The 24,676-nt window shown below is 51.9% G+C and overlaps 13 protein-coding genes across 13 annotated transcripts; 8 read left to right on the top strand and 5 right to left on the bottom strand.

The window, feature by feature from the left end:
• Window positions 1–718: 718 nt before the first annotated feature.
• Window positions 719–2,219, bottom strand: COCCADRAFT_33122 (uncharacterized protein; the record flags this gene model as incomplete). Its single annotated transcript, XM_007709857.1, has 2 exons — window positions 719–2,005; window positions 2,091–2,219. The coding sequence occupies 2 exons, from the start codon at window positions 2,217–2,219 to the stop codon at window positions 719–721; spliced, it is 1,416 nt and encodes a 471-aa protein (XP_007708047.1).
• A 267-nt stretch (window positions 2,220–2,486) lies between these two features.
• COCCADRAFT_1465 (uncharacterized protein) lies at window positions 2,487–3,773 on the top strand (the record flags this gene model as incomplete). The annotated part of the gene is made up of 1 exon (XM_007709820.1): window positions 2,487–3,773. The coding sequence occupies one exon, from the start codon at window positions 2,487–2,489 to the stop codon at window positions 3,771–3,773; it is 1,287 nt and encodes a 428-aa protein (XP_007708010.1).
• A 1,158-nt stretch (window positions 3,774–4,931) lies between these two features.
• Window positions 4,932–5,330, top strand: COCCADRAFT_1466 (uncharacterized protein; the record flags this gene model as incomplete). Its single annotated transcript, XM_007709821.1, has 1 exon — window positions 4,932–5,330. The coding sequence occupies one exon, from the start codon at window positions 4,932–4,934 to the stop codon at window positions 5,328–5,330; it is 399 nt and encodes a 132-aa protein (XP_007708011.1).
• Window positions 5,331–7,454: 2,124 nt separating this feature from the next.
• Window positions 7,455–8,060, top strand: COCCADRAFT_22780 (uncharacterized protein; the record flags this gene model as incomplete). Its single annotated transcript, XM_007709839.1, has 1 exon — window positions 7,455–8,060. One exon carries the CDS (start codon window positions 7,455–7,457, stop codon window positions 8,058–8,060), a length of 606 nt encoding a protein of 201 aa, XP_007708029.1.
• Window positions 8,061–8,778: 718 nt separating this feature from the next.
• On the top strand, window positions 8,779–9,756 carry COCCADRAFT_85007 (glycoside hydrolase family 62 protein; the record flags this gene model as incomplete). The annotated part of the gene is made up of 1 exon (XM_007709903.1): window positions 8,779–9,756. One exon carries the CDS (start codon window positions 8,779–8,781, stop codon window positions 9,754–9,756), a length of 978 nt encoding a protein of 325 aa, XP_007708093.1.
• Window positions 9,757–9,914: 158 nt separating this feature from the next.
• Window positions 9,915–12,251, bottom strand: COCCADRAFT_85168 (uncharacterized protein; the record flags this gene model as incomplete). The annotated part of the gene is made up of 2 exons (XM_007709904.1): window positions 9,915–10,663; window positions 10,718–12,251. 2 exons carry the CDS (start codon window positions 12,249–12,251, stop codon window positions 9,915–9,917), a joined length of 2,283 nt encoding a protein of 760 aa, XP_007708094.1.
• A 653-nt stretch (window positions 12,252–12,904) lies between these two features.
• On the top strand, window positions 12,905–14,031 carry COCCADRAFT_33127 (uncharacterized protein; the record flags this gene model as incomplete). Its single annotated transcript, XM_007709858.1, has 2 exons — window positions 12,905–13,083; window positions 13,143–14,031. 2 exons carry the CDS (start codon window positions 12,905–12,907, stop codon window positions 14,029–14,031), a joined length of 1,068 nt encoding a protein of 355 aa, XP_007708048.1.
• A 69-nt stretch (window positions 14,032–14,100) lies between these two features.
• On the bottom strand, window positions 14,101–15,301 carry COCCADRAFT_84975 (uncharacterized protein; the record flags this gene model as incomplete). The annotated part of the gene is made up of 2 exons (XM_007709905.1): window positions 14,101–14,666; window positions 14,731–15,301. The coding sequence occupies 2 exons, from the start codon at window positions 15,299–15,301 to the stop codon at window positions 14,101–14,103; spliced, it is 1,137 nt and encodes a 378-aa protein (XP_007708095.1).
• A 768-nt stretch (window positions 15,302–16,069) lies between these two features.
• COCCADRAFT_85108 (multicopper oxidase) lies at window positions 16,070–17,998 on the top strand (the record flags this gene model as incomplete). Its single annotated transcript, XM_007709906.1, has 1 exon — window positions 16,070–17,998. The coding sequence occupies one exon, from the start codon at window positions 16,070–16,072 to the stop codon at window positions 17,996–17,998; it is 1,929 nt and encodes a 642-aa protein (XP_007708096.1).
• Window positions 17,999–18,287: 289 nt separating this feature from the next.
• On the bottom strand, window positions 18,288–19,092 carry COCCADRAFT_33130 (uncharacterized protein; the record flags this gene model as incomplete). Its single annotated transcript, XM_007709859.1, has 2 exons — window positions 18,288–18,635; window positions 18,691–19,092. The coding sequence occupies 2 exons, from the start codon at window positions 19,090–19,092 to the stop codon at window positions 18,288–18,290; spliced, it is 750 nt and encodes a 249-aa protein (XP_007708049.1).
• Window positions 19,093–19,294: 202 nt separating this feature from the next.
• COCCADRAFT_33131 (uncharacterized protein) lies at window positions 19,295–20,158 on the top strand (the record flags this gene model as incomplete). The annotated part of the gene is made up of 1 exon (XM_007709860.1): window positions 19,295–20,158. The coding sequence occupies one exon, from the start codon at window positions 19,295–19,297 to the stop codon at window positions 20,156–20,158; it is 864 nt and encodes a 287-aa protein (XP_007708050.1).
• A 75-nt stretch (window positions 20,159–20,233) lies between these two features.
• On the bottom strand, window positions 20,234–21,090 carry COCCADRAFT_85213 (uncharacterized protein; the record flags this gene model as incomplete). The annotated part of the gene is made up of 3 exons (XM_007709907.1): window positions 20,234–20,379; window positions 20,439–20,948; window positions 21,015–21,090. 3 exons carry the CDS (start codon window positions 21,088–21,090, stop codon window positions 20,234–20,236), a joined length of 732 nt encoding a protein of 243 aa, XP_007708097.1.
• A 1,550-nt stretch (window positions 21,091–22,640) lies between these two features.
• Window positions 22,641–24,647, top strand: COCCADRAFT_33133 (uncharacterized protein; the record flags this gene model as incomplete). Its single annotated transcript, XM_007709861.1, has 1 exon — window positions 22,641–24,647. The coding sequence occupies one exon, from the start codon at window positions 22,641–22,643 to the stop codon at window positions 24,645–24,647; it is 2,007 nt and encodes a 668-aa protein (XP_007708051.1).
• Between the last annotated feature and the right edge of the window lie 29 nt (window positions 24,648–24,676).

Raw genomic sequence — 24,676 nt, forward strand, 5'->3', positions numbered from 1 at the left:
TGGTTGGCGTGAGGGATTGGGGATGAATTGTGTAGGGCTTTGAAGATGGTACTTGTGAAGATTGGTTTGGGTTCCAGGCTGAGAGATTTGCCAGTGGTCAGGAGAGAATGAGGCAGATATCATGTCTCGTTTGATAGAGATGCTTACTTCTAAAGATCAATTAATGTTTAATGGTCAAACGCGTGTCTCTTCTTCTAAGCAAATGACACTAATCTCGCCCAAACACATCACAAGCGCATCCCAACGCCCCAATTCTACAATGCACATGACATCTCCTTTCCTTCTCATCACTCACAAGAGATAGAGGGGGAAGAAAGACAAAATACACATCCACGCATGACAATGACACAATTTTTATTTTCGTTTCTCTCTCATACACACAAACAATCCGTCCCATCTACCAAAATGCAATACAATCACTTCTTCCCCTGCTCCCTCCGCGAACCCAACACCCTAGAAAAAGAAAAACGAGGGGAAAAAAGAACCAGCCACTAAAGCGCCCTAAACGCCAAGGCTAAACGTCAACAATGTATTCCCCAGCCCCCCCCCTTTCCCCCACGCCCCTTTACCCCGCCATGAAAGCTAGTCAACTATCCCAAATAAAAAAGTTTCGAAAAGAAGACCCAAGAAGAATCCCTCCGCACTCCCCCAAAGCTTTTTGCTCCAGACTTTTCATTTGAAATCTTTTTTTACCCAAGCAAAAACCAAGAGTCGTTCTTCACTCATAAGCGCTAAGATCCAAAGGAACACTGCTCCCCCTTCCAGCCCGATATTTCTTCGTGCTACCCGTGAATTCGCGGGGGCGGGGAAACTGGCCTTCGTCCTGGAATCGCCAGCGCAAGTCGTGGATGGGTCGGACTCTTCCTTTTTGGCCACCGCCAGAACTGCTGTGGCTCTTGGTGCTCGATCCACCGCCGTTTGTTAACGTGTAAGAGGCTGGGTCCATCATGGAGCGCGAGGGGGTGGATGATCGGCTTGGGGGCGCAACGGCGGGCGGGGGAGGCGCTGGGGCGCTTGGTGGTGAGGCTGGAGGCGGTGGCGGCGGAGCGGCGGGTGTTGAGTGACCAAATGCATTATTTCGGGCTGCTATTTCTGCGAGTGATGGTGTATGACCATTTGGAGGCGGTGGTGGTGGTGCAGGTGCCGAGGGTGCGTGAGAGTTGTATTTATACGGGTCGTACTCATCGTCATCCGGTGGAGGCGGTGGGGGCGGTGTCGACCGTGCTGGTGCTCGTGGCGCTGGCGAAGGAGGTAGAGGAGGGGGCGCTGGAGGAAGTCCAGTGGGTCGTGGCGACGTTGATGCAGGAGGCGGCGGTGGTGGAGGTGGTGCGGAAGGTGTGGAAACTGGAGGCGGTGGAGGAGGGGCGCTTCCTGGCACGGGCGGTGCGCGAACTGGGGATGGAGCTGGCGGTGGAGGAGCAAGATTAGATGGCTTTCGAGACGAGGGAGGTGGGATAGGTGGTTTCTTTCCAATTGGCGGTGGTGGCTTGGGCTTTCCACTGATACTGGTTACCGAAGACGGCCGCGACTCTCCACGAAGAGCGTTGATACCTGGCCGTACACCTGGCGGCGCAGGAGGAGCTGAGGGGGGCGCTCCTGGAGGCTTTGGTGCTGCTCCTCGTGGTAGTGCGGGTGCTGAAGCGCGATTTGATTCGGGATCTGAGAGGTATGGCGCATGGTCTTGGTCCGCGCCAGTCTTGACACCGCCCGACTTCCTCAGCTTGGGCATGCCGCCCGCGAACAACCCTCCCAGCTGTGGTGGTGCGGCCAGTCCGGCACCGCTGTCAGTATCACTGTTGCTTCTCGCGCGGTTTCCTCCTCCAGGAACTGGCGGCGCAAGCCCAGGGACTGCGGGCGGCTTGCCCATACCGGGAATTGCTGGTGCTCCCATGGGCGCTGCACTCGCCCCACCGCTCACTTTGCCTACTATTGGCGCCGACCGATCGTTTACTTGTGTGACTTTCTTCAGCTTCATGCCCTTGCTGATGTCTCCTAAAAGTGCACCCTGTGTCCCATTAGCGATAGCTCTCTTGATGCCCAACAGCCAGAGGCGCGGTGTCTGGCCTGCCCCCGCCATGAATGCAACGTACTCTTCCTGCTCCTGACGGCGGTTTCCCTCCCGGCGCCTTCATCCCCGGCATAGGCGGTGGCGGCGGTGGCCCTCCAGCTCCTCGACCCATGGGCGGCATGGGCGGAGGCGGAGGGGGTGGTGGTGGCATGGTGGGATATGTGCCGCGCTTCGATTTGGTTTTGCTGTTTTATGCTGTTTTGCAAAGATTCTGGATATATGTGCAGTCACTCGCTACCTGGTTGCGAGTGTCGACGTGTGACAGAGTGTGGTGATCGAGTGATGATTGTGGTGGGAACATTCCGTCACAGCTTGGCAGCTGGCATCCCAATCCTCGGCCACCCACCGCTGCGTCACCCGACCTTCACCGCGCCCGCTGTGGCCTCGACCACACCCGATGAACCCTGGAAAATTACCAATGCGCCCCCAATCGCGCCCAGTATGTCAATTGTGCGACTACATACTGCGGCAGCCTGGAAGTCGCCGCGCGTTCCGCTTCACATCAGCCGTCAAGGCCCCCGCGACACGGCGGCAAACTGCGCCATCATCTTCTCTAGTCAACCGGGCACACGTACGAAGCATTACGACGACGGCCCGGAACGCGGCACCAGCAGCTGAAAGAGGCGATGACGAAAGCTTCCAGACGTCGGAGCGCATCGCAACGCTGAGAACAAATTTGGCCGCGGTGGAGGCTCGAATAAAAGAAATCTACGATTCCCCCAAGGTGGAGCCAGAGGCAAAGGTCTTGGAGGTACTTGAAGGTTTAACGGAGATTGCGCAAAATGCGATAGCGATACGGTCCCGACAGCCCTTGCGAACAAAAGGACCCATAAGACAAAGTTCAGCGGGAGCAATACTGTCCGGACTCGGCAACGATGAGGGGGAAAAGACTGAAAAGAAAATAAGGTCAAAGCAGCTAGGCCTCGATGCACTCCCGTCGCCATCCTACCTCTCCAAACTCGCCGAAGACCTAATCAAGCACGAGAAAGTCTTCCTCTCTCCCAACGTCCTCGCCTTATACATCCATCTCCAGCGACTTCTCGCCCGCCCAAAAACCATCCCAGAAGCACTCTACCTCTACGCAAACAAGCCTATCCCAGTCGAAGGCTCTTCGCCCCCCAAATTCTCCTGTTCCTCCCCCAAAGCCGCAAAGCAAGCCATTCCCGCCGATCTCGCCGATGAAGCGCTCACGGCCGCAATCGACGCAAAGGACCTTGCCTTGGCCTTGGATGTCGTCGACCACACCTACCGCGCCCCTGCCTGGCGGCGCCACCGCATGGTCACCAAATTGGGTCTTCCGGGAGTTCTAGCGGGCATCACACCCCTCGCTCTCTACATGATTGCGCAGGAACTTTCTGTATACAGCGGTTTCATCGACCCGTGGACTTTTAAACTCTACGCTTTCGCTGGTCTGAGTACTTACGTTATGTGTACCGGTACCCTTGGCTTTGTCGCCTTGACTACATACAACGACCATCACGACCGTGTTGTCTGGCGTCCTGGTGTTCCGCTCCTGGATCGTTATCTGAGAGAGGATGAGCGTGCGGCGTTGGATCGCATTGCGTGTGCATGGGGGTTTAAGGAGGAGTGGAGACGAGGTGATGAGGAGGGCGAGGAATGGGAGGGTCTGAGACAGTGGATTCTGCTTAGGGGTATGGTGCTTGATAAGCCGGATCTTATGCCTGGTATGAACCCAGGTAGGTAATGGAGACAGTACCAGAGAATATCAATTGAGTACCGTGTATTATTAAACTGTAAGATAACTTCACTCGTGATGTTGTTCTACTGATCTGTGGTTATATGTGTAACGCCTTTCTGTTAATTTGGATTTATTCACCATGAAGCCGAATTGTCTAGTTCGAAAATATTATATATGGAATTCAGGTATGACGAAAATCATAATACGCTTACAATGATTAATTTGTAAGCAGCTTGTTGGCACGATAAAGGTGCACGTGGTGAATCAACTTGCAGCTGCAAATACTATAGTGAGGAAGCGGATTGATTGATTGTATCTGTTATCGTGTTGAGTATCTACAGTACCTCCGCGCACGGGCCAATAGGCGGTGACGACGCCTTTGCCAGTGCTCGTGTCGACCAATCAGTGTCGCGGATCAGTAGGACTCAAAGTCGAGTCCTAATTGATTCCAACACAGCTGATCTCGTCAACGTGGAAAGCCCTGTACGCCCACCATGTCCTTACGTTTGTTTTTCACTCATTATAATATTTGATAACTATTATCAGCATTTAGAATGAATACTAAATTTTGCGAAAATTGTCACACAAACCAAGATACCAATTATGAGAGCAAAAGTTTCATACAAGGAGCAAAAAATCCAAAGACCAGCCGTAGGATGATCATGAAGAGTGCTTGACAAAAATCAAAAAAGGAATGCGTGGTTGGTGCGACACCTGTGTGATTCGAACACACGCTCCCGAAGGAACTGGCTGACTTTCCCGAATGGGACTAGCAGGCCAGCGCGTTAACCACTCCGCCAAAGTGCCATGATTTAAAGATAAACAAAATGTTTCAAGTTATATACTCAACGCAAAGGTCATTGAATCACCCATATCCATCAACAACTATCAAACACAAACAGACATGGTCTCTACAGCTTTTCTGGTAATCACCCTTCACTGCAGCAATTGTGAGTGAAGTGGGGTCAATCGTTATGGCGTCAGCTACCCCACCACAACTTTCGGGCAAGAACAGCTTTACCTCTGGACTTCCGCCACCACCGCATCTTCTCACTGAAAACCTGTTGCACAAAGAGCTACGGACCGCTCGTCACTTCTACAACGATACTCAAACCTAGAAGCACATCTGCAACTCCAGGCCAGTTTTCTGTATTCACATCAACCATGTCTGCCGACGCTGCTCCCATCTCCTTCACACGGTTCTCCAAAGCGCTAGAAGACCTTTCTGTTGAATCGCTCTACGCAAAATACTCGGAACTCACAAATCAACTCAAGCATCTCGAATCAAGCAACCAGCAACTTGAGGAGTTTGCGCGCGAACATGACGACAAGGACTGCTACGAGGCCCTTCTGGAAAACAAGCAGGTTATGAAGAGGTTTGAAGAGAGGAAAGAAGCCATCAAGCACGAGGTACAGGATGTGCGAGGTCTGCCATGGAAGCCAAAGGAAGAAGACGGAAAAACGAATGGAAGTGCACCTGCTGCGACGAACGGCGCGACGAGGGAAGAGGGCACCAACGGCACCACAGCGCAAGATGAGGGTGATGATGGTGTTTACCTATGATCAGGCAGAAACTTGCAAGACCAAGATCGACCACAAGCGACTGGAAACCGTGTATATTGGACACGCAAAAGTTACTAGCCTCGTTGGTGGTGCGACAGGCACTAGGATATAGGGGAACATACAATCATGAGTATGTGCACGTGCTCACTGTGTTTCAGATATCTGATTGATTATATCCTAGGCATTACTTCTAGCTTGCGGACACCCATGAAGTTCGGTGAGGTTTTTCCACCAACGAAGGATCAGTCTGACCGATAGGGGTGGCAAAACTCATTATACTGAGTGCTCTCATCTTGGATTTTTTTCGGAACATTAAGATCAAGGGTGATGCTAGGTCTTTTCGATTACGACATGCATTTTTCAGCAAGGGATTCCAGTCATCATACTTGCATGTGCATTTGCTAGACCCTTAGCGGCAATTCTTTTGATTTGAAGTAGTTATAAAAAAAGGTCCAAGTGCACCGGGGTCATGATGCAGGAACGTTGTATTTGCCCTTGCGCACCTTGCTTGGTAGAGCTTATTCTGCAATATCAGTGCGCTTTGTGGATACCTACTTAACAGAATGCTGCAAATGAAGAAAGTCACACCACCACTGTACAGTGAGTAATATATAAATTACCGAAACAGGCATATCCACCGCTACAATGAATCAGAATTCTTCCATACTATAATTGGCAATACCATGTCTATATGACAGCTTGTAAACCCCAGGCCACAAACGTAAGTAACTTACACCAGGGACCTCGTAAATCGTCCCGAGTAACCCTACGCGAAAACAAAGCTCGGGAGTTGGTCTGGGTGCCAGCCCGCCGGTATCATTTAAACTTTGGCCGATCGCGGGATAACATAAAAGTCTAAATGTAAGCTACACGTTACAGGTCGTTACAGAACAACGACAAAACGTCAGGACACAATCAGTGTAAGCCATAAATAGAGTCCTCGGTACTTGCTGACTTGTTTCAATCGGCTGTCAGTCTTGTTTGTAACATCAGCTGTCACAGATGTTTTTTGGGGACACGTGAGTTGATGTCACGTGCGCAGCATGTCACTGGGGGGGTGTCTTGGCGGTGCGTATTCTAGAATGGCGTTTGTGGCGCACAAGCAAGTTGTTTGGCGTTCTTATGATGCACGCAATATTATGTACAACTAGCATGTATAAAACACCTATTAATAGGCTAGTCTAAATATTTCCAAGGCTAGTCTTGTAGCGGGTGAGTAGAGATGCTACACTGTTAGCGATGTTTTGTTTAACGTAGGCGACGAGGCGGCTCGAGTCAAGAACAGAAACATTTGTCACAACGATCGAAACTAGAACTTGCTTGGTCCAAGTTTGTTTTCAATTGAACCTCGGATGTTGTCTTAGTCCGTCTTAGCCGGATTAATCTGTAATGGGGAAAAGCTATGGAAAAAGCTATGGAGAAAAAAGGATGGCAATTCGGATAGTGCATAAGCGGCTGGCAGGTAAAATGAACCAATAACTAACTGGAACGAACTTAATCCTCCAGTCGGAAGTAATCACTCAATTATGTACAGCGCAGATAGCGCATATGCCGGGAATCTAGCATCATCACGCAGCTAGAAGGAATCAGGAGTGCATGCACCTAAGCCTATCACGACATTGCCCCCATGGGGGAACCGTACCGCCACGTAGGATTTCCATTCTTTATCTCTTAGGAGCTGCTCTCTTAGTGTTCGGGGGGAAATGGCGGTTCCACTCCGTATTCTGGGCGCCCAGCACCACACCTACTTTACACTAGCTTTGCGATGTTCAAAAGCCGACGTGGAGAAAAACCCCGGATAGAGGAGAATCCACCTGCACCACCCCACCCACCCAACCTCGCAGGAACGGGCATTGGCGGGCGAACTCCGGAAGATTTGTAAGTAGTGTTCTATCGGTGTAATAGTGGAGATGTGCCAAGCGGTGTGGGAAAAAGGTTCAAAGGTTGAATATTTGATGGATTGTTCAGAGATTGATATGGGCACTTTTTTTGAACCAGGGGCGCAATCGGCAAAAGTTACTTTTTTACGTACTGTTTAATGTTGGTTGGGTGGTAAACAATTTGCTCCTTGGGAGACGAAAGCCGGTGTGCAAAGTAGCATTTTTTGAGCATCTTTTGTCCAGCATGCTCCTTACTCTAGACATGGGCTTGGTAGGTGGGCCGAGTTACATTGGCAACGCTCACAACCGCCTTGGCAAGGCTAAGTACTGCGTACAATCCAAGCGCTGTGGTTACCGCTACTCTTTAATCTGTGCGGCCGAACAAATTCCGCGAGTCGATCTAGAAGCTGACCCTCCTCCCACGTGTTTGCTGGCCACTGACAGTGAATGTTGTTTAGTGGAGTTGAGAGTGCTTAGTGGCAAAAAAGTGCCCTTGCTTATGGCCGGAGAGTGTTGCGTCAGTTATAGTTTTCATAACTGCAGATGCGCGTCCTTTGGGCGGCTCCTTACAGCGGCTCCCTGCTGTAGCACGATAATTGTGGTTTTGCAGTTTTGCGTGATTAAGGCGCAGAGCACAGTTGACGTCGGTGTAGGGACAATTTCTCGCGCCCTAGCTGTCCATGCGGCATCAATCAAGCAATGCCAAACCTCAAACCCGCTAAGTCCAAGTCTTGACTTGTGGGCGCAGCGGAGGCAGCCCTTCGACTGGTGGCACTTTTGCGCCACTGGCACCCATGCTTCTAGATTCCGGCCACCGGGTGTTTCATCGCGTGTTGACGTTTCGCTCTAGTGGAGAGACTAGCATCGGATAGGAACACTCGCGGATTCTAGTAAACACCCGGTGGGACTTTTTGGAGCAATACCGCCGAGATTGGGGCCTGGCAATCAGCGCAGCAGGCCATGTTTCTTTGTTCGGCGCAAGAGACGCCAACAGGACTGCTTGTTAGCGCAGTGTTGGTACGTAGTCGGCCGGTCATACATCAGACGAATTGACGTCGACGTCAAAACATAGTCGCCAAGCTAGCGGGTTAGGCGAATGGGGTGCAGCACATACCTGCATTAGGATTTAAGCATGCATATAGTAGTAGATTAAGGAATTGCCCAGCCTCACTTGTTTCTGCAGTCCTACGTGCCCTTTGCCGTGCGTTCCCCGCATTACGGAGAATTGCCGTCCGTGCAGTCGCGTCAATTCCCTTGAAACATCATGTAATTTAATATACCCACAACAACGGAACAATATGCCATACCGAGAGTAGACGCATGATGTGGATGATCAATTTCCACGCTCAGGAGATCTAGGTTCCCGAGCCCAGTCCTGAATCGGCCAACCCTCAAGCGGTACGTGGGCAAGGCGTGATACACGGCATGCCTTCTGATTCGTAGGCCCGACAGCATCGCTCCAGGTATAAGTATCTTATACATGCCCTCGTTCTAATAGTCATCCAGCTCACCAGCATCACATTCACTCATTCAACCAACCAACTACCAAACACCCCAAAAAACCAAACATGCGTTTCGTTCCCGACCTTAGCTTCTCGGCTGCTGCCGTCGCCCTTCTGGCTTCCACTGCTTCGGCCCAGAGCTGCAAGCTTCCCACCTCTTACAAGTGGACCTCCTCCGGCGCTCTTGCCCAGCCCAAGTCTGGATGGGCCAACTTGAAGGATTTCACCATCTCCAGCCTTAACGGCAAGCACATTGTCTATGCTACCGACCACGACACTGGATCCAAGTACGGATCCATGGCTTTCAGCCCCTTCGGTAGCTTCAGCGAGATGGCCTCTGCTTCCCAGACCGCCACCCCCTTCACTGCTGTTGCCCCTACCCTCTTCCGTTTCGCTCCCAAGAACATTTGGGTCTTGGCCTACCAGTGGGGACCTACCACCTTCTCCTACAGGACCTCCAGCGACCCCACCAACCCCAACAGCTGGGGTGGTGTCCAGACTCTCTTCTCTGGCAAGATCTCCGGCAGCAGCACTGGTGCTATTGACCAGACTGTCATTGGTGACGCCATCAACATGTACCTCTTCTTCGCCGGTGACAACGGCAAGATCTACCGTAGCAGCATGCCCAAGGCCAACTTCCCTGGCAGCTTCGGCACTGCTTCCACCGTCATCATGAGCGACAGCACCAACAACCTCTTCGAGGCTGTTCAGGTCTACACCGTCAAGGGTGGCGGTTACCTCATGATCGTTGAGGCTGTTGGCTCTGGCGGCCGTTACTTCCGCTCTTTCACTGCCTCCAGCCTCAGCGGTAGCTGGACCCCCAACGCTGCCACCGAGAGCAACCCCTTCGCCGGCAAGGCCAACAGCGGTGCCACCTGGACCAACGACATCTCCCACGGAGATCTTGTCAAGGTCACCAACGACGAGACCATGACCGTCGACCCTTGCAACCTGCAGCTGTTGTACCAGGGCCGTGCCCCCAACTCTGGCGGCGACTACGACCGTCTCCCCTACAGGCCCGGTCTCCTTACCCTCAAGAAGTAGAGCCTTCTTTGCTCGGCTCCTGGCGAGGTACCTTCATTGTAAATGAATTTTTGTGTGGGAGATTGTATATAGCTCAGTTTGTGGTGGAATTCGTATATATATTATTTTGGGCCACTGGCTTTGGCTCTTTGGCATTGCGCGAGGCATCAATTGATTCTTCAACCTATCTTTGAAAATCCATCTATCTTACCTTTTGAGTGACTTCTTGTGAAACATGACTCGATGGCTTGCCTGCCTATTGCAACTCCTTGGAGAAAATCCGCCCGACGCTGCTTATGCTGGTATATCTCGCTCCTACACACTTCTAGATTCTTCCTCTCTCTAATCGCAATCTCCTGCAAGATGGCCATGCTCTTGGCAGATAACAACGGGACCGCCCCTTTGCACTGGGTCCAGGCCTCGTGCAGTTCCATAAACGCCCAAGCCATACCAACAAGGGCATCCCGGTGCACTAGCCACCGCATACTCGTCGCAACCATCCATTCCGCAAAAGCAGCTGACTCGGGCTCGCCCAGCGACACTGCCTCGCGCAAATTACACGGCTGCTGGTAGCCTGCATTAAGACACAACTCTAGGCCAAGTTCCACGATGCCAACCGCCTCGCCATCATCAGTTCGGTGGACTTCGTCCATGCCTGCTACACCCGCGCCTTCGGCGCTGAAGCCAGCTTGAGACCGCAGAATACGAACAGCAGCAGATCCAAACGTGCTCGCCGCGCGGACAGGCACGGCCGGCAGGCCCTCGAGCAGCGCCGGCGCCGCGAACCACAGCGGGAGCAGACTGCCTAGATGCAATTTACAAAAGTCCAACTTCGGCACGCAGTCGATCGCAAGATCGCTCGACAGGCGCCCCGTGAGATGCTGCTGCGGGCGAAAAATCGGGTAGTGGGTAAGAATGTCCAAGCGCTCTGCGCGCAAGCCATCGTCGACATTGTTATCATCATCGGGTTCGGAGATTTGACCGGTAAAGTCCCAGTAGTAGGCTTGTTTTCCTGCATCGAGGAGGTCCGAAGCTGCGAGTGTGGCTGGTGGGGAAGCAAGCTCGTTGATCCAGGCGGAGACGATGCCCACTTCGTTTTCGGTGAAGCTGCCGAACATTTTACCTTCCCACGAGAGTTCTTTGATCAGCCGGCTTTGGGCGCTGTGGCCTTTGATTACCCAGGGTTTGCAGTTGCTGAGGTCGTGGAGGAAGTCTCGCTGCCATGTTGGGTCTTTGAAGGCGTTTGGCTCTAGCCAATCTATGAGGGAGCGTCTACCGATTTTGAGACGACTGTTACAGTGGATTTTGTGGGCGACGGAGCTTTTGGCTGTAAAGATGGCTACTACTTGGGCTTCCGTGTCGGTACGGGGAAACGAATCCTCGACTTTTGATTTGAGTGACGGGCTCTCGGGTGTCGTAGGTAAGCCCTCGGCGAGAATGTAACCAGCTTGTACACGTTTCCAAGCAACATGAGCTGCTTCTTCGCCTTGTTCATCTGCTACTAATTTTATATAGTTTAACACTGCATCCAGGGCCATGGCAGCATGGCCTGAATCTGCATTATCAATGGATATGTGAAGTTCGAAATAATACGGATTCAGGCGCAGTTCACGGAGTTCCTTGACGGTCTTCAGTAAATGGAGAGGCAGACTCTCGTACGCCAGGTTAAATCCCAGGACCTCGGGCAGGAAGTCATGTGGGAACAGAGATATCGTAAGTTGGGCCATGGCGGCCTTCCAACACCGCACTTCGTTCAATCTATGACGGGGATGAATGAAATCTTGCGAATCGGCCTCAGGTAACCTGGCATCAATGTCTTCCATCAACTCCCGGTAGACATGGACATGGTTCTTTGCAATATCCCCGTCTCCTAGTTCTTCTGACATAACCTGCCAAGCGTTCTTGGTGATCTGACGGTACTTGAATGGCGTGCTCATCTTATTGATGTGTCCGAGCCAAGCGCCATCAACATATTTGACAGGGGCAGCTTGCTTTAGCCACCATTTCGCCTCCTCTTTGTCTCCGAACATCTCACGCGGTTCTCCACCTCGTCGCCGAGCCAGGTACTCCTCCCATCGGTTAGTGACATCGGCATCTTTTGCTGCGAGAAAGTCTTTCAAAGTATCGGGTGAAAAGCGCTCGACAGATAGAATGGTGTTGTCCGGTTCCTTGATTGCGTCGGCAATCGTCGACGAGAGTAGTTCTAAAAGCAGTCCGCGACACTCGGGTATGATTTCAGGATGGTACTCCAGGTTGTGTAGCTTGTAGTAGAGCTGCTTGAATCTCGCTAAATCTTCGTCGATGACATCAGGTTCAACGGAATCCAGAGACTTGTTCAAACTGGGATCCGGAATGAATGGCTTGATGTCGCTGGTAATAGGTCTGGTAGGACTGTGTGGTGTTTCCAAGTCTTTTCTCCTAGGCCAGGTTCTCGCTAGACGATTCCAAACTTCATTGTATGCAAGAATCGCGAGGAATGCAATCAGAACGGCCGTAGTTGTTTGAAGAATATACATTGTGGCGCGGCAGTGTTGTGGTTTGTAATGTCTACAGGTACAACTGGACCCCCAAGCTGGCCATCGGGGAATGTTATACATTTATTTTCCATAGTCGGCCCAGATGTGGCGGAAGATCCATCTGCGGGTAGATGCGCCGCGCAAATCATGCTGCCAACGGTGACGGTGTACAATTCAGCTGGTACCCGCTCTGTCAATACCATCACGGACCCATACGATCGTAAGCTAGACGACATGAGGTTAGCCAGCACGCACCCCGCAATGCACAAAATGTTTATTTCTGCCACCAACATTGTCCGTTTTGCACGTACTAGCATCTATATACTGGTTTAGCGCGATCATCACTCAAAAAAAGCAGAGGCTCTTTGCATTCCCCCCATTCGCATTCACTCTGTACGGCATCACATTTCCGAGAATGATTTTCCGTTGTCGTAGGCCAAGACGCGAGCAGGATAAAAGTAAACCTCGTCATTGCAGTCTAATATAGAAACTCGACGTCACATTGACTCGTCCTACGCTCCGCGGCGTAGTGCGCCTGTCTGCATGCCATTCATTTTAACCACGCGCTTCGGTCTAGACAAAACGGCCGCGCCTCTGCCCACGTTGTGTTGTAAATTCCTCCACGGAACAATAATTGCATTATTCTAGCGGTCATGACGGAATCGACCGCTTTCCAGGGACTCACCCAGCACTTGGCGAAATCAAACTACGTCTTTGTATGTCCCTCGCCAGAAACTCAAGGCAGAGTAGTCCAAAAAAGGCGCTCGAATGTCTCGACAGAAGATGCGCAGACTGCGTCAGATTTCTTTGGGTGGAATTTATCATGCACAAGGTAAATTCCGTCATGCACTTTGAAGAATCCCATTTAAACCGAGACTAATGTACTCTCAGAGAAACACTGAAAAACATAATACCCGATGCAATTTTCGAGCAACTATGCAAAGCCTCAGCCATTGTTGACAACAACAACAAAACCTACCGCTCCACCATCCGCGTGTCAAACTTCTACCTACCTGACCTCCTAAACCACGACTCGGACACTACCTCGCTCTACTACATCCACTCTTCTTTCCCCGCCTCCTCAGATTCCGTATTCTTCGGCCCGGATACATATCTCTTTATCTCGTTCCTGCAGACCGTACCGCGGCATCTCCCGCAAGCGCCAAGCTCGGTCATCGATGTATGCTGCGGATCTGGCGCCGGGGCGATCCACATGGCACGAACGTACCCGCAGGCCAAGGTGTTGGGTCTGGATCTGAATCCTCAAGCACTCAGCTTGGGCAGTGTCAATGCGCAACTGGCAGGAGTGCAGGTTGATTTCTCCGAGTCAAATCTCTATGCTGCTTTGCCCGAGGAGATAAAGGGAAGAGGTGTTGATCTCATTGTGAGTAATCCGCCGTACATCGCTTCTAGCGTCGATGGCAAGGACTTGCCTATATATGCAGATGGTGGCGCGGGGTTTGGTCTAGACATCTCGATTCGTATTGTGGAGGAAGGTATCAAACTTTTGAGTTCGAACGGAATCATCGTTGTATATACCGGCGTCGCGATACCGACCGCCGACCCTGGACACGACGCTTTCCTGGAAAAGCTGAAACAAGTAGGAGATGGGGAACTTGCCGAGTATACGATTTTGCATCCGGATATGTGGTCTGAGGAGATTGGAAAGGGCGCGTATGCAGATGTGTGTAGGATACAGATCGTGGGTGCTGTGCTGCGGAGGAACGTGAAGAGTAAAGAGGAAACCAAAGCTGCGGCTCGCAGGCAATGGGCGGTATAATATATTGGGTGTATGGTGGAAAAACACTACCGATCATCAATCTCTGTATATATAAACTCGAATATCCCACTATTTAAACTCGGCCTCAGGATGCATGCCATCTGGAATCTCCAGCGCAGTTGTATACGCAGACCGATCAACCTGCTTCCCCCACACATCAGCAATCGCCGGCAACACACTCCTCCCCGCATACACCGCCTCCGTATTCGGCACCGGCCACGGCACAGACGTATTCTTGTTGTTCAGCTTGCCCGCATACGAAGCATTGAAATACATGTTACTCAGCGGTACCTTGCCAGACCACGCTCGCACCGCATCCCCCGTCTTCGCAGCTACAAACTTGAATACGTTTGCGCCTACGTCCCAGCGGCCCAGGGTATCGAGACCCCAGTTTGCCTGCACGGTGGAAATCTCGCTGTAATGGTTGTAATACGTGTTGTCGGTTGTGCCGACGAGGCTGGCGGGCACGGCGTCTCCGAGCAAGATGCCCACGACGCGGTTCTGCTTGCCGTAGGTGTGGTTTTCGTCGAATGTGACGAGGACGAGGGTGTTGTTCATGAAGGTTTTGTCGGTTAGTAGGGGTTCGAGGAATTTTCGGGTCCAGGTTCCGGCGACTGTGACGGTGGAGTCGTGGCCTGGGAATTTTTGTCAGTATAGCTATTCAAGAGTGCTGAAAGCATGGTCTTGCGGCGGACTCACCGTCGCTGGTCATGTTAGGAGTGATAAACATCCACTGTGGTAATTTGTTGCTTTCCAGGTCCGATTTGAACATCGTCAATGGCTTTATCTTGGCTAGCCGGTCCGTGTTTTGCGCTACTGAATCGTATAACACAGCTGGGTTGTGTTTCCGTACATACATATTTGCTCCAGTTTTAGGGTTTGGATATGATTTTCCTTGAAAGCCAACAGATGGCATGTCTTCCTGGTACTCGCCCCAACTGATTCCTTTGGCCTCCAGTAAATCAACCAGCGTGGAGACGTTGGAAGGAATGGCGACCATGTTGTCGTGGTTGATGCCGTAGTAGTCACCAGATATCGCGGCTGCGTAGTTGGGCATGGAGGGATGTGTGACGGCGAAGTAGTTCGTCAGACTGATGCCCTTTTTCGCGAGCCATGCTAGGCTTGGGTCGCCGGCTGCGAGATCGTAGTCTGTGTTTTCAAGCCATATTATAGCGATGCGGTCGAATGCCTTGCCTTTGACCGTTGTCTGGGCGGAGACGGGGCTCAAGTTCGCCAAAAGGGCCAGCGAGAGGATGAACGGAGTTCTCATGGTGACAATGTAGATCTGTCAAGTATGTCAGGGTTTGGTTTACTACTTCATATTCATGGACCCCTATACTTACTCAGAAATACCACCGAGAGTAACCTCGGATCCCAACAAACATCTCAAGAAAGTTCGGACGCCGCCTGTCTTTTTCTTCCATCTTTCTGGTCACACGGCATCAATCGGCTCGCACTGGGATATTTCCTGCAGTAGTGCTAATATCACCAGAGCCAATAAACATGTTGATAATTCGCCCGTGGCATACGGTTAGAATAAGCGGCTCGCATGCGTACACAAGGCCAAGCTTTTTAGGAAGGTCGACAAGCTTTGTGTGGATCCCGCATTTGAACGTGCGGGGCTGATTGGACTAGAGGAGTTGGCGGGTATTGGAGGACGCACACAAAAGATAGAACATGACATGCGCACGAAAGTTGGTCAGGGGCCTTGAACGACATGTGAGTGGGGATCCCTGTGCATTTCGTACGGGGGCGAGGGAAGTCATGGATTTTCGGTTTTCTGATTCTAGGGACCATGGGAAATATGATGAACTGATCCTTGGTTATTGGTTTGCTTCGACTCGACTTAGCAATGCTAGACGTTTTTGCATTACACGTTAACAGGACCTTTCCATATCCGAGATACTGGAGAGGAAGAGTTGGCAAGATACTCACCATGGGTTACGGCCAGAGTTTCCACATGAAGGACATGTCCGACACGGCTCCGCGGGAGATGCAGGAGCAGATTGGCCTGTTACACGACTCTAAATACGATGATATGAACGACGATGATTTCCCAGAAGAAGAGCAAGGGCAAGGCTGGAGTAAAGGGACCAGAAATACGCAATATGACAGGCGACGGCATTGGATCAAATCCATTTTCGTTGTCATTCTCCTAACATGCACACTCCTTGTCCTCACACACAAAGTTCTGATAAGCAAACCCTCGCCTCAGACATCACTCACGGCCTCCAATACAACAAGTCTCCGGCCAGAAGAAGACTACATCCTCTCTCCAAGATGGAACTTCAACGCACCACCTACAACACGCGAACACACATGGATAATCTCAGACCACACACTCAACCCGGACGGTGTCTACCGCCCCATGACACTCATCAACGCCACCTTCCCCGGGCCCTTGATTGAATGCAACGAAGGCGACGAAATCGTCGTAAATATTCATAATCATGCCAGTAACGCAACATCCATTCACTGGCATGGCCTGTATCAAAACGGGACAAACTGGATGGACGGCACCGTAGGCGTGACACAATGTCCTATTGCGCCTGGCCATTCATTCACTTATCGATTCCATGTCTCAGGTCAATCAGGGACATATTGGTATCACTCGCACGCCAGCATGCAAGCGTCGGATGGACTGGTTGGCCCGCTGATAATCCACGGGCGAAACGAGGGGGAGTCATTGCAAAAGATGGCGTATACCCATGACCGCGTGGTCATGCTTTCAGATCATTATTACGATAGTTCTTCGGTTTTACTGCAGCAATATTTGGCACCTGGAAACGAAAATGACGAGCCTGTTCCGCAGGCTGCACTTATCAATGGGCGGGGAACACGCAAGTGCGATGACTTACCGGGGAGAGAATGCGATGCTACGGATCGGCGTAATGCGGTGTTTAATGTTTCTCCAGAGGCCAGGACAAGACTTCGCGTTATCAACGTTGGTGCATTCGCAGAGTTCGCGCTGCAGATTGATGAGCATGAGGTGTTTGTTACAGAAGTCGATGGTACGGATGTTGTACCGATGGGCATTCATCGTCTGAACATTAGTCCTGCACAACGATATAGCATCATTCTCAATCCACCAAAGCAAGAGCTGGGGAAAAAAGGGGCGTATTGGATCAGAGCGAGAATGGTTACGCACTGCTTCGCATACGAAGAACCCGAGTTGCAAGAGGAAGTCCGAGCCGTACTATCTTACTCTCCCCCTCTCAACACAGGCGACCAACAAATTCCAGCACCAGAAAGCAAAGAATGGCCGGAAATAATCGATGTCGAATGCCGCGATCTAAACACCTCCCTCCTCGTCCCCACCATCCCCATCGCAGCACCCCCCATCGACCCAGACCACACGCTCTACCTCCGCTCCTCATTCCAAACCCGCGAGTGGCGCCTCACCCGAGGCTACCTAAACGACAGTTCCTTCCGCATAAACAGCACCGCGCCACTTCTTCAAACCCTACTCTCCTCTTACTCCTCCACTACCACCAACAGCACAGAAACACTCCACGATGGCTTTTCACCCTTGGTATCCCGGGAGAAGCAACTAACCTATCAAACCACCTCTCCCACATCAACAATCACCCTCTTGATCCAAAACTTCGACGACGGAGCCCACCCTTTTCACCTGCATGGCTACAAGTTCTTCGTGCTAGCTCAAGGACATGGGTATCCTCCTTCGCCCCTCCACGAGCAAAATTTCGACATGACGAATCCGCTGAGAAGGGATACGGCGAGTGTAGAGGCGTACGGGTGGTTGCTAATTAGTTTTGTGGGGGATAACCCGGGAATATGGGCGTTTCATTGTCATATTGGGTGGCATACGGAGGCGGGGCTTATGATGGTGTTTGCGACGGGGGTGGAGGGGATGAGGAATTGGAGGGTGCCGAGAGAAGTAGATGAACTTTGTGGGGCGGAGGGGGTGGAGAAGGGGATGGTGCCTGGGGATGGTGCCTGGGGATGAGGTGTGGGAGGGTTGGAGGGAGGATAGGGATGACGAAGAGTAGAGTTTTTGATGGAGAAGTGCAGGTATAGTTTGCTGCACAGGCTTAATAATTTATATCTTACATGTCGTAACGTACATTTCTTGAAACAGAATTGCTTGACGCAGTCTGTGATTTGACTTCCCCACTCATCCCCGTCTTCCGCTACGACTGCCCAACACCACCCACTGCCGCGGCGCAGTGCTCCCTCAACATCTCCCACTCTGATGCCGAGTCTCACCATGCCCGAAAATATGGCAAACCCCGCCCTCACTCCCAGATACCAAACCACCTCTTAACCCTCCTCCTGCGAATACCATCCTCACCCACATAATACCTCGGGTCCTCGACATACTCCTCTCCCTTCTCCTCTGCCTCCCTCTGCCTCTCAAGCCTATACTGCTTCCTCTTCTCGATCTCCTCCGCCTTCTTCAGCCGCTGTTGCTGATACATTTGCGACGTGTGCTCCATGTGCATCTTGTAAACCTCCACAAAACGCGAGGACGACTCGATAGGGTGGCGCATAAAGTCCTTGCGCGTAGGAAGCAAATGGCCGAAACTAGTCTTGGAGATAAAATCCATGTACCATGCGGCTATTGCGAGGGAGACGAGAATGCCCTGCGAAGTGGGGTCAGCGGGGGTTGTATAGAGAGCAGTATGACGCAAAACACACCATTGTGATCCACAGGTGAATTGCGCGGTTATGCAAAAACCAGTGCGAAAAGGTGCCCTCGGGACTCATCATGTTGGGGTACTTTTTTGTTGCCATGCGCTTGCGGTCTTCCTCGGACAAAGGCGCTCCATAGACTCTGTTCTCCAATTGGCGATTGGGCGCGCGTTTGCTGTGCGAGGGCGGGCGATATTTATCGGGCTGGGGTATCACGGGCGTGCCTCTGGCCTGCTGTGCCTCTCGCCGTCTTCGAAACTCTTCGGAGAGGCCTTTTGGTGAGATGGACGAGGCATGGCGGCGGTGGGTTGCCGGAGCGGGGAATTGAGCGAATGCACGGGGCTGCACTCGCAGGAGGAGAGGTCCCCGCGGGAGGAGGAAGCGTGGTATCGATTCGAGGGTAGCCATGGGGTGTGTGGGTGTGTGGGTGTGTGGGTGAGTTCACATGGTCGTGGGGATTCCAAAGATCTTCAGATGCGCGGAGAAAGCTCGGGCCGGCCCATCTTCATACTTCTTCTCTTCTTCCTTGCTTCATCTTTGCACATGACATATTTGACATACCCACGCAATACACATAATTCGGACCGCAATTCCTTCTAGGTTGTTACCAATGCCTTCCAATCCCCCACCCTCGTTTGGATCCCAAGCCTACTGGGACGAGCGCTTCACGTCCAACATGGATCCCTTTGATTGGCTGGAGGAGCCCAATGCCTTGGATCCCTACCTTGTCGATGCTCTGGATTCCAGCCGTGCGGGTAAACCCGAGATTCTGCATATAGGCTGTGGAACATCACTGCTCTCTTTGCATTTGCGTTCCCACGTAGACCGCCCGGGCCAGATCCACAACTTGGACTACTCCGACGTGGCCATACAGATTGGCAAGGCCCGCGAGGAAGAAATATACCAGTATCAGAGCCAGCAAAAAGGCAATATTCAGGGTGTTCATGCGCCTTGTATGCGTTGGGATGTTGTCGATCTCCTCGACTACAAGTCTTTGCTGCGTGCATGTTCACGTGCCTCGTATTCTGTTGTAGTCGACAAGTCGACGTCCGACGCCATTGCTTGCTGCGACGATATCACTGTCCCAGTGCCATATCCCGTAGCAATCCGTTCCCATGATCCTATGCAGTTGAGTTCGGCTGCGTCCCAGGAACCCATACACCCATTAGCTGTCATGGCAGTCAACTTGGCACTTGTAACAAAGCCTGGAGCCCGCTGGATAGCCTTGTCGTACTCGCAAGACCGCTTTGATGTCCTTGATGCCGCATCAGATGTGGTTCCTAAAGGTATGATGTTCCCGCATCCTGCTGACTTGTGGCGCTTGGTCGAACGCCGCGAAATCGACAATGTAGAATCTCAAGCACAGGTCGATGAGAAAGACAGCTCTGTGACGTACCGGCCAAAGGTATGCAACGTTGTGTATATCTTGGAAAGGACTAATACACCGCTGTTCGTACGTGGGGAGCATATATGACATGATAGATATATAGATAAACCATATCTTACTTTTCCAAACTTGTTGTCTTTGCTCGTTCACACACTCCCCACACTAATCCTGCTTCTCCATCCACGGCTGGCATGCCTCAAAAACCTTGGGAAACGTCTCGTCAAGTGCCATATACCTCTCAAACACACGCTGATCAATCCGCTTGAACATCTGCAGCAAAGTCACAAAAATAAAATCCGCATACGACACTACACCACCGCGTTAGCCTTCCGCAAATGTCTCCGACACAAAATTGCATGTAACTCACCCGTCTCCCCCAAGAAAAATGGTCCCTCCTTCTCCCTCAGCAAATCCCCCACCTCCTTCGCCGGTCCAGCTGCTGCTGCCCAGCACGTCTCTACATCAGCCTCGGCCCGCACCTGATCCAACGGCTTCCCAAAGGTCTTCTTTCTCGTCTCCAAGAAGTACTTTGCACTGGGTTCATTCAGCAACACATCAGGCACCTGCGTTAGCACCAAGGGAACCAGCGGTATTATCAAGTCCTTGATGAAATCTCGGATCTTGACTACAATTGGTTCCTCGAGGTGAAGGGGTGGGTTCGGATACTGCTTCTCGAGGGAATGCGCAATGGGCCACGAGTCCATTTGGTATGTGCCGTCTTCATACTGGATTGCCGGGCTACTGTAGTCGGTGAAGTAGCCTGGGGCGTCCTCAGGGTTGGGAGGGATGCCTAGGGCTTTGAATTTGGGGGCGAGGTCGGGATATTCAACCCATTCAGTTTTGTAGGGGATGGATTTGTAGTTGAGGACTATGCGGGCTGTGGAGGCGATTGTTCAACATTTTGGGACATTGCTTCTATGTTGAGGGAGTTAAAGTCACATACTTTTCCAGGGGTTCAGAGACCATGTTGTGCCTTGTCTGCTGGGGAGGTCGAAGAGGGTGACTTTTGGTGAGGACATGGTTGCTGGTGGTCGATGGTGAAGGATGGTGTATGGTGGAATTGGAAGAGGAGTTGAAATATCAACTAGCTGTACTTTTCATCCTTATCAGGCAATAGACTGCACGCCTGGTCTCCGTATTACATTTGTCATCTTGTGGTACATATGTGGGGAAGTGACGATCTATCCGGCCACGAAGGATGGCATGGCTTTGTTTTTTCGCTGACATACACCTACGGAATATTTCCGGTCAAGCACTGTGTATTGATACGGGATAGTGCCAGAGAATTTAGTTAATGCTTAATAGTCTGGAGTTATGTTGCAAGATTTTCGGACGCCTGAAAACGTGCGGTTCGCCTTGGAGTTGCGGACCCACTTGAGTAACATCGTCTACACATGCCAGCCTATCCTTCACGTTTCCTGCATAACCAACTACGTCCATCATTTCAAAACTACATTGAAACAGATACAATGCACCACATTCAACATGTCTATGCCTTTGTACCACACCTGGGTGATGCATACACGCACACAAATGCCCAATTCATGATTCCCGCCTCCCACATCTGGCAACGCCGTTGATACTCTTTCCTCCCACCGCGACTCGCATTGATTATGCAGACCCCAGTGTGTTCCTGAAACAGCTCTATATGATCCCAGCTATACTGGACTCAAGCTTCCGAGGACCCTCTTCGCAACCGTGCGATTTCCTTGTTGTCGCGTCAAGCGTGTACTGTAGTGGTTGTTTCCGCCCCCACACGATTCCTCAACGTGGCTACGCCAGTACAAATGCACAACGGCAAGATCAACCTTGTCGAATTGTCTCGCGGCCACCAAATTGCATGATCTAACAATAACGTCCCTAGTTGGGCGGCCTTCTACTTATGGTATATGCTTCACAGCATTTGAGATTGTGATATGAGCGCAACTCTGTGGTACATAGAGGCGGGGTACGGGGGCTGTGTCGATGTGCTACTGATCGTGTAGTTCTGCAAAGACAAGAGCTGTAAAGATAAAAATATCCATCTATCCATTGTGTGCTTGCGCGTACCATGGTAACTTTACGCTTGCTCTCCAGTCACAGTCTACGCACTTTTCAGCTTGTTTAGGTCGGACGCGAGAGAGCCTTGTGGGTGCGCCTCCTCAGGCCACCCACCCCCATCTTTCAGCCCCCAATTTAGACCCAGCACCCAAACGCGATAGCCAGTGGGACAGGACGAAGTGTCGATAAGGACGGCGTATTTTGTTTAAGAACTATCCTCATCGCAATCGCTGCTCTGCTCCTCAATCAGACCCTCTGTGGTAATTCGGGGCAACTCTCTTCAACTACACTGCATTTTGTATTTCTGAGCTCGATTCGCGCATATACGGGCCTCATGCATACAACTTAATTTGGTTGACCATTGATATCAGACTTGTATGCAGCCTTCCGTCAGCCCTATACGCTGATATCCTGGTCCTTTGTGCTTCTTCTAACATATGCTAGGAGTACAACTCTACACAGATTTTAGTATCGACTGTCAGACTCGAAACTCGAAATCCCCAACCAATCGGTCCCTTGAAGGACAAAGATGGAGCGCAGTCGCGCAACCAGCAATGCACACGACGACGACGAGCCGTTGATAGCACCCCTCGACACAACGAGCTACGACAGTGGAAATGTTGTCATGCAACAGATCGATAGCTCACTCTACTCACCACCCACAGTCACTTCTCCAGAGATAATAGAGACTAAAAACGGCGCATATGCCAAGATAAGCACTTCAGCCTTGGACCTGGAGGGCGGACTACAGCCCAAGAAACAGCGGCATAACCACCACCACCATGCGAAGCGCTTTGATCACAACGAAACACGAAGAAACCTTTTGAGGAACGGCGCGGGGCGGCTCTTGATAACCTTCTTCTTCAGCGCCGCAATGTGTCTGACCCTCCGAGGCTGGGAGGGCTTTATCAACCCCGTTGTGCTGTCCAAGAACGACGTTCGAATCTTCAACTCGCTCACCATTGGCCTTTCTCTCTGCCTAGGTCTCAACCTACTGGCTTCGCTCAAGCACTACGCCTCTTTCTTCCGATGGTCGTTCCTCGCTCGGCGGTACGTCAGCCTCGAGGTATTCGACCTCATCCTCCACTTTGGCTCGCTCGCCAGAGTCGCCAAACTCATGGTCATCTCGATGCCTGGGCTCCGCGGCAAGAAGTGGCTACGCCGATTCCGATGGTTCAAGGACGTACGTGACGACGGTACAAAGTGGATGTGGCTCGCATGTCTCGTCTGGCTCTCCATCAACATCGGCTCGCAGATCCTCGTCGCGCTGCTTAGTCTCTTCTGGCCCATGGACAACTCCGCCATCCCCCTCTTCGTCCCCGGCAACGTCAGCGTCGCCAACCTAAACGTCTGGCACGTCGACGAGAGCCCCCGCGAAGACGGCATCAGCAGCCTCGCCAACGAGACGTCGCTCGAAGCCGCATGGACATTTGGCACAGAAGCCATGGCCTACCCCGTCTTCCACCTCAGCGACATCCAATACGATCTCTCCGGCCTCCCCGGCACCCCCATCTACGAAGCAGACGGCATGTACCACTACCGCTTCTTCAACCGCGACCCCGCGCACCCTTACACCAACTACCTCAGCTCCTCGCGCAACGTCTCCGCCCACGCCACCTGCGAGCAACTCGAAGTCGGCAACGGCACCGTCGTCGACGCCGGCGACCAAGGCATGTACGTCAACGCGCGCCGCCCCGGCGAAGACGCCTACTCGCAATACTACCTCACCGAAGCCGCCAGCGGCTCCATCACCTGGACCGCCTCGGTCCCCGCCTCCTGCGGGCCCCGCTGCACAAACTTCACCGTTCTCCAAGACGCAGGCGACAAAGTAAACAAAACCTCCTTCTTCCTCTGCAACAGTACTTTACTGGACATCTACCAGGCACACGCCGAAAAAGACATTACTACGTACTCGGCTGAAGACCGCGCTGCCGTGTACGGCAACGACGCTTTCGCGCGTATCGCGGCCGGCGCAATAGGCTGGACGGGGATACCCTGGAATTCGTGGACGGATCGCCAATCGCGATCGTACAGCCAGGGCTCCAAGTGGTCGCCTGCGCGCAATGTCGAGACCAAAGACGTCGAGGATATGCTCATGCGGTTTACCATTGGCGCCATCGCTGCGTTTGACGATCACGGCGTCAAGTATAACCTTACGAACCAGACGGTGGTGCCGTCACAGGGCCAGCAGTTGGATGTCGATTGGCCGTATGTCCTCGGTATCCTGGGCGGCATCTGTTTCATTCAGTTGCTGGCGCTGTGTTTGCTGGTGCTGTTTGCGAATCGCACGATTGTGAGGGATGATAGTTATTTTAGTATGGCGATGTTGTTGAGGCCGGTGGTGATGAAGATTGGGGAGAGTGGTTTGAATATGAGTGGCGAGGAGATTAAGGAGCATCGCGCGTTGAGGTGGAGGCGGATCAAGTATGATTATATTGAGGGGAAGGATGGGAGTCCGAATGAGGTTACGATTTCGTGGGAGGGACGGGATCCAAGGGAGAGCCGGGGGAGTTGGGCTGCAGGAAGTTATAGTTGATCAGTCGTTTATGTCAGTTTTCCCTTTTG

This window comes from Bipolaris zeicola, assembly GCF_000523435.1.
Source record: "Bipolaris zeicola 26-R-13 unplaced genomic scaffold scaffold_12, whole genome shotgun sequence".
NCBI classification, from domain to species: domain Eukaryota; kingdom Fungi; phylum Ascomycota; class Dothideomycetes; order Pleosporales; family Pleosporaceae; genus Bipolaris; species Bipolaris zeicola.